General features: G+C 28.8%; 3 protein-coding genes across 3 annotated transcripts; all 3 read right to left on the bottom strand.

Annotated features, from left to right (window-relative positions):
- Positions 1-5199: 5199 nt before the first annotated feature.
- LOC101514337 (inorganic phosphate transporter 1-4-like) lies at positions 5200-6292 on the bottom strand. The gene has a single exon (XM_004493294.3). It carries the CDS (start codon positions 6257-6259, stop codon positions 5516-5518), a length of 744 nt encoding a protein of 247 aa, XP_004493351.3. The 5' UTR covers positions 6260-6292; the 3' UTR covers positions 5200-5515.
- A 2088-nt stretch (positions 6293-8380) lies between these two features.
- On the bottom strand, positions 8381-9887 carry LOC101514001 (peroxidase 44-like). The gene is made up of 2 exons (XM_004493293.1): positions 9633-9887; positions 8381-9115 (listed from the first exon to the last, which is right to left on the bottom strand). Exons 1-2 carry the CDS (start codon positions 9885-9887, stop codon positions 8381-8383), a joined length of 990 nt encoding a protein of 329 aa, XP_004493350.1.
- Positions 9888-11206: 1319 nt separating this feature from the next.
- On the bottom strand, positions 11207-11806 carry LOC101513670 (peroxidase 44-like). Its single transcript, XM_012713753.1, has one exon. The coding sequence runs from the start codon at positions 11804-11806 to the stop codon at positions 11207-11209; it is 600 nt and encodes a 199-aa protein (XP_012569207.1).
- Between the last annotated feature and the right edge of the window lie 481 nt (positions 11807-12287).

The following is a 12287-nucleotide window of genomic DNA, read 5'->3' as shown; positions in this document are numbered from 1 at the left end:
AAATATTTTTTTTCTCAAAAAATTGTGAGAAAAATTAAAAGAAAAAAATCGAAAATAAAAAAATATTGTAAATCATTTTTATCAAAAATAAAAAATTATCGAAAAACAAATCGGATTTTTTATCGAAAAAAAAATCAGAAACTTTTTATAGAAAAAAAATCAAAAAATTTTTATAGTAAAAAATCGAAAAAAATTGAAAATTTTTTATCGGTAAAAAAGTCAAAAAACTTTATTTCTCGAAAAAAAAAATCGATTTTTTTAATTAAAAAGTGGGCCTATAGGCTCACTAAGCCCATAAAATTTAAGGGGGCTTTATTTTTTGGGGTCTTTTAAATTACAAACTTTTTTGACCCCTCTAATATGTAGACCGAGGTCAATAATTAGGAAGCTTGTCAAATTGATAGGTATACTCGTACACCACACTCAACTCAAACTATCCGGTTTTTATTTTATTAAAAACAAACCCTTAAAATACTATCCCAGTCCACCAGATTTAATTTATGTTTTCCAAAATTCAATTAAAAATTACTCAAACACAATGATTCTAGTAAAATTAAAAGTTTGAATTTTTAAAATTCCTTTTCTTTTTTTTTTTTATCAGTAACCTTAAATCTCTAAGCATTACAAACAAGCTTGTGATCAGAGCCTTTATCTAATAATAACAGAAGGACTACCAATCTTAAGCCTAAAACACCACCACTACATGACATGCATTAAGTATTATCCTAAGCATGTTATCATTGTAAGTAGACAACGATAACATTTTACCAATTGAGTTATTAAAATGGGTTGAGTTCAATGAGTTAACCCTTAACTCATTTATCCGTTATTAGAATGGGTTGGACCGTAAAAATAAAAACTAAATAAAAATTGTATCTTTTTTCTTTAATCCAATTAGCTTAAATAAAATATTGCGTTTGACCAAACCAATTCAATTCTAACATCTTATAATTTTTTAAAACAATCATAATAACATCAATAATATAATCTTTCAGAATTATTATCTAATTTAAAATTATTAATAGAAACATACTTAAATATATAAACTTAATAAAAGGCTTAAATTTAACTAAAATTTTAAAGTTTATAAATTATTAATTGTTTGGTTGGTTCAAATGAAGAAATATATTTGTGTTTAATTGACAAACAATGTAACTGTAAAAAAATTACATGCATCTTATCTTATCATATCTCAACAATTAAATAATTGTGAGAAACTAATGTAACAAAAGTGGCATAAAAATTGAAACAGATGAGTAAAATTAAAAAGAAAAATGGAATGAGCCGATTTTGTAATTTGGTCCTCATAGCCTATAGTAGTTGGGTTGGGTTTAATAATTTGCAACCCATTACTAAATAGTTCGGTTTTAATCTAATTTATTTATGTAATCGAATTAAAGTGTCGATTAATATTGACTTATTTGAACTCACTTTTTCTACTAATATAGTGGGTTAGTCTTTAAAAATACATTAATATTTAACATTTTTAAAAATTTGAAAAAAAATCAGAGCATTATTTTAGTATTTTGGAAAACGCATTATTGTGTGAGTGATTTCAGGCTTTGAAAAAAGTTCTAAAATATGAGTCAGAAAAAAGAAAAAAAGTTGTAAAACTAAACGGTCTTTCTTCTCCTATCATCAATGTTCTCAAATATATAAAAATATATGTTCTGATTCGCTAATTTAGTTGTGTGAAATACACATTTAGATTAATCAATTCATACAAAATTCGAAAGCTTACGAGAAGATTGAGAGTGAAAAAATAAACTTTCAAAACTAAAATAAGTAACTATGATAACATCTCTGGTTCAAGTGTGTTTTGTGTCACGGCATAATTATGGATTAGCTACATAGAGATCTTGACCCACAACTTATTTTTATGACGTGTTTTAATAGTGGGAAATTAATTTTTTTAGTTTAATGCACTTTTAAACATGTAATTACTATAATAAAAAAAATAGATGTTGCTGTTACAACTCTTGCTCTAATTATCTTTCACGTCAATTATCATTAATACACTTTTTATTAGATGATCAAGTATTTTATATATAAATATTATCGATTATTTTCGTCAACTTCATTATAAAAAAGTTATAATGCTATAGATTATTACTATTTTAAATTTCAGAACTATTTAAATCTTCGTATTTTTCTTAATTCAGAACAATTTCGACTTTTTTCTATATTTTTTTTATAAAAATATTATACTAATATTTTTGGATATGCCATGGAAACTAAACTTTGATCCTTTCAGCTCGAAACTTTGCATTTATTGTAATCTAAGCCATTATTCTTAAGTCAATAGCTAGCTAGATAGTATTTTACAATTCATAAGATTGTAAGTTTTAAGGGGCACACCCCACCCCTAGCTAGCTACGTACCACTTTTTGGCACTTTACGACAGTACAATGTTGTTCCATAAATCCTCCATTGTCATAATTAACCCCTGTCTTAAGTGCAATATTCAACTTTGGAAATATGAGTATTAATTGATCCTAAGTCAAGAAATTGAATCTTCTACGACGGCTAATAATGCGACGTTATATCTATTTTAATGCATCCGAAATAGAAGATCTTGGCGATGGAATGTTTATTTCCTCAAGAGTTGATATTATCATTCCATCGTCAAGATCTTCTATTTCAGATGCATTAAAATCTTTTAATTCAAAATGCATGACATTGGAAGAAATGGTTACCCTTTTAGGAGCACACACCGTTGGATTCACTCATTGTAATTTCATTAGAAATAGGCTTAGTAATGATTCTTCAATGGAACCTAGTTTCTGAAACAAGTTGGTTGGTTTGTGTAGTATGCAAGGTGACCCAAAGGTGTTTTTGGATCAAAACACTTCTTTGGTGTTTGATAATCAACTTTATAATCAAGTTTTTTTGGAGAGAGGAGTGTTGGCTTTTGAACAACAATTCGCTTTGGATTCGACGACGAAAGAAGTTGTGATGAGATTTACTCGAAACAGGGAGAGTTTTATGGAGAGATTTGTTGATGCTATGGTAAAGATGGGAAATATTGGTGTTTTGCTTGGAAATGAGGGATATATTAGAAAGAATTGTAGAGTTTTTAATTCTTAGTAGTTATGATTAGAAAGATTAATATTGATTATAACTTATAAGTCACATTTGCTTGTTGTGAACTCCCAGTTTCTCGATCTTGTATCCAAGTTTAATATTGAAGAAAAAAATAGTAACTTTCATATTAGAAAGTATACTATGAAATATTGTATTTGAATTTAGCAATTATTTAGATTTATTCAAATAATATAATTTAGTTCGAATAATATGGTATGTGAGTAATGTGTTATTACAATATTACATGTCATTATTAAGTTGCAGTGATAAAAAAAGTTACATGTAACATATTACTCTATTATTTTTTTTTATTTATAAAAAACAATTTTTATAGTTATAATTTGATCATGTTTGTCTATGTCATCTTATTTTTCAAATGAGATAAACAATTGGTGTTGGAGCAATTCGTTGTTGCGTGCGTGCTAAAGGTAACGTTATTTCGTCTTTGATTTCTTCTTTTTGGGAACCAACATGTAACTTTATGTTTTTGTTTATTCTATTATGATTTTTTATTTTTCTATTTGTGAGACAAAAACGTGTATTTACTTTAATTTCAATTATTCTAATATTATTAATTTAGTTCATGGTCTGAAATGTTTATCTTATTGACATGCTTATTGTTTTTTACTCTACATGATGACCTTTTCTGCTAGTTTTCATTATGGGGGTAAGCTTGTGAGGGATTTGGTTTTGATTTGCATAGGGATACTGGGCATGTGGTTCATGGGATTGATGTCAACAAATGGAGTAATTTTGAAGGACTTAGGTTATCATAACTCCAAGTATACTTAAAATTAAATAGAAAATTAGTGCAAGTCATGCTATCCAGATTACAATTATGTACCATATTTGAAACCCTAAAAGAATCTATGACATTTCATACATATTTTTCAACCTTCCTTTTTTTGCAAAATAAAATTAAATAGAAAATTAATGCAAGCCATGTTGTCGAGATTACAATTTTGTACCATTTTTGAAACCTTAAAATTTTTTATGAATATTCATACATATTTTTCAACCTTCCTTTTTTTGCAAAATAAAATTAAATAGAAAATTAATGCAAGCCATGTTGTCGAGATTACAATTTTGTACCATTTTTGAAACCTTAAAATTTTTTATGAATATTCATACATATTTTTCAACCTTCCTTTCTTTGCCATCAAAATTAAATAGAAAATTAGTGCAAGCCATGTTGTCCATATTACAATTTTGTACCACTTTTGAAACCTTAAAAAAATTTATGAATGATCATACATATTTTTCAACATTCCTTTCTTTGCGCTCAAAATTAAATATAAAATTAGTGCAACTCATGTCCAGATTATAATTTTGTACCATTTTTGAAACCTTAAAAGAATTGACTTGTGACAATCTCTTAAATTGAATCCTCATTTCCTCTATATATACATGTACTTTCTTACTATTATTACATGCTAATCCACATCAACATAGCTCATAAAGTAACTAGAGAGCCACAACTCAAAATGAAGTTCACCATTTCATTTTTGTTATTAATCCCCTTTGCATTTAGTGATCTAAATGTTGGATTCTATAATTCAAGTTGCCCAAAAGTAGAGTATATTGTACGTCAAGTTGTTCAAACCAATTTCAACATAAACAATTCCATTACAGTTACTTTTCTCCGTATGCACTTTCATGACTGCTTTGCTAGAGTAAGCTACTACATACCCCACAATTAATTAATGATATAATATCATCTTATAAAACTACTATTACTTTGTATACTCAAAATAATAAAATTTATTCATTTTTCTCTCTATGCTCAAAAGCCATGTTGTCCATATTACAATTTTGTACCACTTTTAAAACCTTAAAAAAATTTATGAATGATCATACATATTTTTCAACATTCCTTTCTTTGCGCTCAAAATTAAATATAAAATTAGTGCAAGTCATGTCCAGATTACAATTTTGTACCATTTTTGAAACCTTAAAAGAATTGACTTGTGACAATCTCTTAAATTGAATCCTCATTTCCTCTATATATACATGTACTTTCTTAGTATTATTACATGCTAATCCACATCAACATAGCTCATAAAGCAACTAGAGAGCCACAACTCAAAATGAAGTTCACCATTTCATTTTTGTTATTTTTCTTGGTCCTAATCCCCTTTGCATTTAGTGATCTAAATGTTGGATTCTATAGTTCAAGTTGCCCAAAAGTAGAGTATATTGTACGTCAAGTTGTTCAAACCAATTTCAACATAAACAATTCCATTACAGTTACTTTTCTTCGTATGCACTGTTATGACTGCTTTGCTAGAGTAAGTTACTAAATACCCCACAATTAATTAATGATATAATATCATCTTATTAAACTACTATTACTTTGTATACTCAAAATAATAAAATTTATTCATTTTTCTCTCTATGCTCAATTATCTAAATAGTGATCTACATACATAAATCATAGAGAGAAAAATGAATAAATTATGTTATAAGAATGGGATTGCTCTAACTCTACAGAGGTTCCAGCTTCCTCCTCATTCTCACCTGACATCTCCTCCAAAGATTTTCCATTTGCCTCAGGCACCAAGAAAGTAAAACAGAAGCCCAAAATATTAACCACACCCAACAGAAGCAAAGAATTCTTCACCCCAATACCGGCTGGGTACCCTGCATCAGCTTTACTCTTGTCCTTGTTTTGTGCCAAATACAAGAACCCAAATGCACCAACTATAGCCCCGAGTTTCCCCGCTGCTGATGATATTCCATGGCAAGTAGATCGAAATCTAGCAGGAAAAATCTCTGCCGGCACAACAAACGTGGTAGCATTTGGCCCAAAATTTGCAAAGAAGAAGATCAATGAATACAATGCAACAAATCCTATACGGTTATCCTTATGAGTCCAATGTTCATAAGGAATGGCAAGAGCAAACATGAAGACAGTCATAAAGAAGAATCCCATCAATTGAATTGCAAATCTTCCTATCCTATCAATGAGTGCCACTGTAAACCAGTAGCCTGGAACAGTACTGCATAGAGCAATAAGTGTTTGAGCTCTTGCGATTCTGTAAACCTCCTCGAGTGCATTCATTGTTTGTGCCGGAAGAATCCCATGAACCACATGCCCAGTACCCCCTATGTAATTCAAAACCAAATCCCTCACAAACTTAACCCCATAATGTAAACTAGCAGAAAATGTCATCATGTAGAGTAAAAAACAATAAGCATGTCAATAAGATAAACATTTCAGACCATGAACCAAATTAATAACATTAGAATAATCGAAAATAAAGTAAATACACGTTTTTGTCTCACAAATAGAAAAATAAAAAATCATAGTAGAATAAACAAAAACATAAAGTTACATGATGGTCCCCAAAAAGAAGAAATCAAAGACGAAATAACATTACCTTTAGCACGCACGCACGAATTGCTCCAACACTAGTTGTTTATCTCATTCGCAAAATAAGATCACTAATAAATACACGTTTTTACATCATTAATTTCATTCAATATCTATTTTAGCAAAATCATCACAATAATGTATTTAATAAATAAAAAATGGAAATGAAAAAATTTTAAATGCCACATTGATGTTATAGAGTTCAAAAATAATGATTTTGTAATCGAAAATTTATGTATGTAGATCGTTGTTTAGAACTTGAGCATAGAGAGAAAAATGAATAAATTTTATTATTTTGAGTATACAAAGTAATAGTAGTTTTATAAGATGATATTATATCATTAATTAATTGTGGGGTATGTAGTAGCTTACTCTAGCAAAGCAGTCATGAAAGTGCATACGGAGAAAAGTAACTGTAATGGAATTGTTTATGTTGAAATTGGTTTGAACAACTTGACGTACAATATACTCTACTTTTGGGCAACTTGAATTATAGAATCCAACATTTAGATCACTAAATGCAAAGGGGATTAATAACAAAAATGAAATGGTGAACTTCATTTTGAGTTGTGGCTCTCTAGTTACTTTATGAGCTATGTTGATGTGGATTAGCATGTAATAATAGTAAGAAAGTACATGTATATATAGAGGAAATGAGGATTCAATTTAAGAGATTGTCACAAGTCAATTCTTTTAAGGTTTCAAAAATGGTACAAAATTATAATCTGGACATGAGTTGCACTAATTTTATATTTAATTTTGAGCGCAAAGAAAGGAATGTTGAAAAATATGTATGATCATTCATAAATTTTTTTAAGGTTTCAAAAGTGGTACAGAATTGTAATATGGACAACATGGCTTGCACTAATTTTCTATTTAATTTTGATGGCAAAGAAAGGAAGGTTGAAAAATATGTATGAATATTCATAAAAAATTTTAAGGTTTCAAAAATGATACAAAATTGTAATCTGGACAACATGGCTTGCACTAATTTTCTATTTAATTTTATTTTGCAAAAAAAGGAAGGTTGAAAAATATGTATGAAATGTCATAGATTCTTTTAAGGTTTCAAATATGGTACATAATTGTAATCTGAATAGCATGACTTGCACTAATTTTCTATTTAATTTTAAGTATACTTTGAGGTATCATAACCTAAGTCCTTCAAAATTACTCCATTTGTCGACATCAATTCCATGAACCACATGCCCAGTACCCCTATGTAATTCAAAACCAAATCCCTCACAAACTTACCTCCATATTGTAAACTAGCAGAAAAGGTCATCATGTAGAGTAAAAAACAATAAGCATGTCAACAAGATAAACATTTCAGACCATGAACCAAATTAATAACATTAGAATAATCGAAAATAAAGTAAATACACGTTTTTGTCTCACAAATAGAAAAATAAAAAATCATAATAGAATAAACAAAAACATAAAGTTAGATGTTGGTCCCCAAAAATAAGAAATCAAAGAGGAAATAACATTTCCTTTAGCACGCACGCACGCACGAGTTGCTCCAACACCAATTGTTTATCTCATTTGAAAAATAAGATCACATAGACAAACATGATCAAATTATAACTATAAAAATTGCTTTTTATAAATAAATAAAAAATAATAATAAAGTAATTTTCTTTACATGTAACTTTTGTATCATTGCAACTTAATAATGACATGTAATATTGTAATAACACATTACTCAGATACCATATTATTCGAACTAAGTTATATTATTTGAATAAATCCAAATAATTGCTAAATTCAAATACAATATTTCATAGTATACTATCTTATATGAAAGTTACTATTTTTTTCTTCTATATTAAACTTGGATACAAGATCGAGAAAATGAGAGTTCACAACAAGCAAACGTGACTTATAAGTTATAATCAATATTAATCTTTCTAATCGTAGCTACTAAGAATTAAAAACTCTACAATTCTTCCCAATATATCCCTCATTTCCAAGCAAAACACCAATATTTTCCATCTCTACCATAGCATCAACAAATCTCTCCATAAAACTCTCCCCATTTCGAGTAAATCTCATCACAACCTCTTTCGTCACCGAATCTGAAGCGAATTGTTGTTCAAAAGCCAACACTCCTCTCTCCAAAAAAAATTGATTATAAAGTTGATTATCAAACACCAAAGAAGTGTTTTGATCCAAAAACACCTTTGGGTCACCTTGCATACTACACAAACCAACCAACTTGTTTCCGAAACTAGGTTCCATTGAAGAATCATTACTGAGCCTTTTTCTAACTAAATTACAATAAGTGAATCCAACGGTGTGTGCTCCTAAAAGGGTAACCATTTCTTCCATTGTCATGCCTTTTGAATTAAAAGATTTTAATGCATCCGAAATAGAAGATCTTGGCGATGGAATGTTTGTTTCCTCAAGAGTTGATATTATTATTCCATCGCGTCTTCCGGTTGGGACTTTGTAATTTGGTCCTCCAGCTAAAACAATGAAATATCTCGTCGGTAAAGATATTATGTCGGCACATGAAACCATTGATGGACACACTTTTTCTATGAAATTTTTGATTTCGTCTATCATTTCGTATCCTCTTACGCTTTCATTTGGTGTTGCATCGTTTTCTGATTCCTTTCCCGTCATTGAGTCAATTAATATGGATGCATCACACCCCTTCAATGAAATCAACCAAATTGCATGTTAATGAAAAATATTGTATATTTGTGTAATATTCATAAGGCAAGAGAAATGCATGTACTTACAATTATTTATTATGAAATAATATTTTGAATAAATTATACTTTTATACAATTTTTAATTCATTTTTATAGATTATATATTAGAAATATTTTATCACTAAACTAAATTAGTAAAACAAAAATCAGAGGTGATTATTTTTATTCTTTTTACATCATTAATTTAATTCAATATCTTTTTTAGCAAAATCATCACAATAATGTATTTAATAAATTAAAAATGGAAATGGAAAATTTTGAAATGCCACATTGATGTTATAGAGTTCTAAAATTATGATTTTGTAATTGAAAATTTATGTATGTAGATCACTATTTAGAACTTGATCATATAGAGAAAAATGAGTAAATTTTATTATTTTGAGTATACAAAGTAATAGTAGTTTTATAAGATGATATTATATCATTAATTAATTGTGGGGTATGTAGTAGCTTACTCTAGCAAAGCAGACATGAAAGTGCATACGGAGAAAAGTAACTGTAATGGAATTATTTATGTTGAAATTGGTTTGAACAACTTGACTTACAATATACTCTACTTTTGGGCAACTTGAATTATAGAATCCAACATTTAGATCACTAAATGCAAAGGGTGTTAAAACCAAGAAAAATAACAAAAATGAAATGGTGAACTTCATTTTGAGTTGTGGCTCTCTAGTTGCTTTATGAGCTATGTTGATGTGGATTACCATGTGATAATGGTAAGAAAATACATGTATATATAGAGGAAATGGGGATTCAATTTAAGAGATTTTCACTAGTCAATTCTTTTAAGGTTTCAAAAATGGTACAAAATTGTAATCTGGACATGGCTTGCACTAATTTTCTATTTAATTTTTAGGGCAAAGAAAGGAAGGTTGAAAAATATGCATGATCATTCATAAAATTTTTTAAGGTTTCAAAAGTGGTACAAAATTGTAATCTGGACAACATAACTTGCACTAATTTTCTATTTAATTTTGATGGCAAAGAAAGGAAGGTTGAAAAATATGTATGAACATTCATAAATTTTTTTACGGTTTCAAAAATGGTACAAAATTGTAATCTGGACCACAAGGCTTGCACTAATTTTCTATTTATTTTTTATGGCAAAAAAAGAAAGGTTGAAAAATATGTATGAAATGTCATAGATTCTTTTAAGTTTCAAAAATGATATATAATTGTAATCAGGATAGGATGGCTTGTACTAATTTTCTATTTAATTTTAAGTATACTTGGAGTTATCATAACCTAAATCCTTCAAAATTTTAATAGCTTCAAAATTACTCCATTTGTCAACATCAATCCCATGAACCACATGCTCAGTACCCCCTATGGAATTCAAAACCAAATCTCTCACAAACTTATCCCCATAATGAAAACTAGCAGAAAATGTCATCATGTAGAGTAAAAAACAATAAGCATGTCAATAAGACAAATATTTCAGACCATGAACCAAATTAATAACATTAGAATAATCGAAAACAAAGTAAATACACGTTTTTGTCTCACAAATAGAAAAATACAAAATTATAGTAGAATAAACAAAAACATAAAGTTACATGTTGGTCCCCAAAAAGAAGAAATCAAAGACGAAATAACATTACCTTTAGCACGCACGCACGAATTGCTCCAACACCAGTTGTTTATCTCATTCGCAAAATAAGATCACATAGACAAACATGATCAAATTATAACTATAATAATAGTTTTTTATAAAAAAAAATAATAATAATAATAGAGTAATTTGTTACATGTAACTTTTTTATCACTGCAACTTAATAATGACATGTAATATTGTAATAACACATTACTCAGATACTATATAATTCGAACTAAATTATATTATTTGAATAAATCCAAATAATTGCTAAATTCAAATACAATATTTCATAGTATACCGTCTAATATGAAAGTTACTATTTTTTTCTTCAATATTAAACTTGGATACAAGATCGAGAAAACGGGAGTTCACAACAAGCAAACGTGACTTATAAGTTATAATCAATATTAATCTTTCCAATTATAGCTACTAAGAATTAAAAACTCTACAATTCTTCCTAATATCTCCCTCATTTCCAAGCAAAACACCAATATTTCTCATCTTTACCATAGCATCAACAAATCTCTCCATAAAACTCTCCTCATTTCGAGTAAATCTCATCACAACCTCTTTCGTCACCGAATCCGAAGCGAATTGTTGATCAAAAGCCAATACTCCTCTCTCCAAAAATATTTGATTATAAAGTTGATTATCAAACACCAAATAAGTGTTTTGATCCAAAAACACCTTTGGGTTACCTTGCATATTACACAAGCCAACCAACTTGTTTCTAAAACTAGGTTCCATTGAAGAATGATTACTAAGCCTATTTCTAATGAAATTACAATGAGTGAATCCAATGGCGTGTGCTCTTAAAAGGGTAACTATTTCTTTCAATGCCATGCCTTTTGAATTAAAAGATTTTAATGCATCTGAAATAGAAGATCTTGGCGATGGAATGTTTATTTCCTCAAGAGTTGATATTATCATTCCATCGTCAAGATCTTCTATTTCAGATGCATTAAAATCTTTTAATTCAAAAGGCATGGCATTGAAAGAAATAGTTACCCTTTTAAGAGCACACGCCATTGGATTCACTCATTGTAATTTCATTAGAAATAGGCTTAGTAATCATTCTTCAATGGAACCTAGTTTTAGAAACAAGTTGGTTGGCTTGTGTAATATGCAAGGTAACCCAAAGGTGTTTTTGGATCAAAACACTTATTTGGTGTTTGATAATCAACTTTATAATCAAATATTTTTGGAGAGAGGAGTATTGGCTTTTGATCAACAATTCGCTTCGGATTCGGTGACGAAAGAGGTTGTGATGAGATTTACTCGAAATGAGGAGAGTTTTATGGAGAGATTTGTTGATGCTATGGTAAAGATGACCTTTTCTGCTAGTTTACAATATGGAGGTAAGTTTGTGAGGGATTTGGTTTTGAATTACATAGGGGGTACTGGGCATGTGGTTCATGGAATTGATGTCGACAAATGGAGTAATTTTGAAGGACTTAGGTTATGATACCTCAAAGTATACTTAAAATTAAATAGAAAATTAGTGCAAGTC

The sequence above is a fragment of the Cicer arietinum genome, chromosome 3 (genome assembly GCF_000331145.2).
Source record: "Cicer arietinum cultivar CDC Frontier isolate Library 1 chromosome 3, Cicar.CDCFrontier_v2.0, whole genome shotgun sequence".
NCBI lineage: Eukaryota > Viridiplantae > Streptophyta > Magnoliopsida > Fabales > Fabaceae > Cicer > Cicer arietinum.
This window is presented reverse-complemented; position numbering and strand designations above follow the sequence as displayed.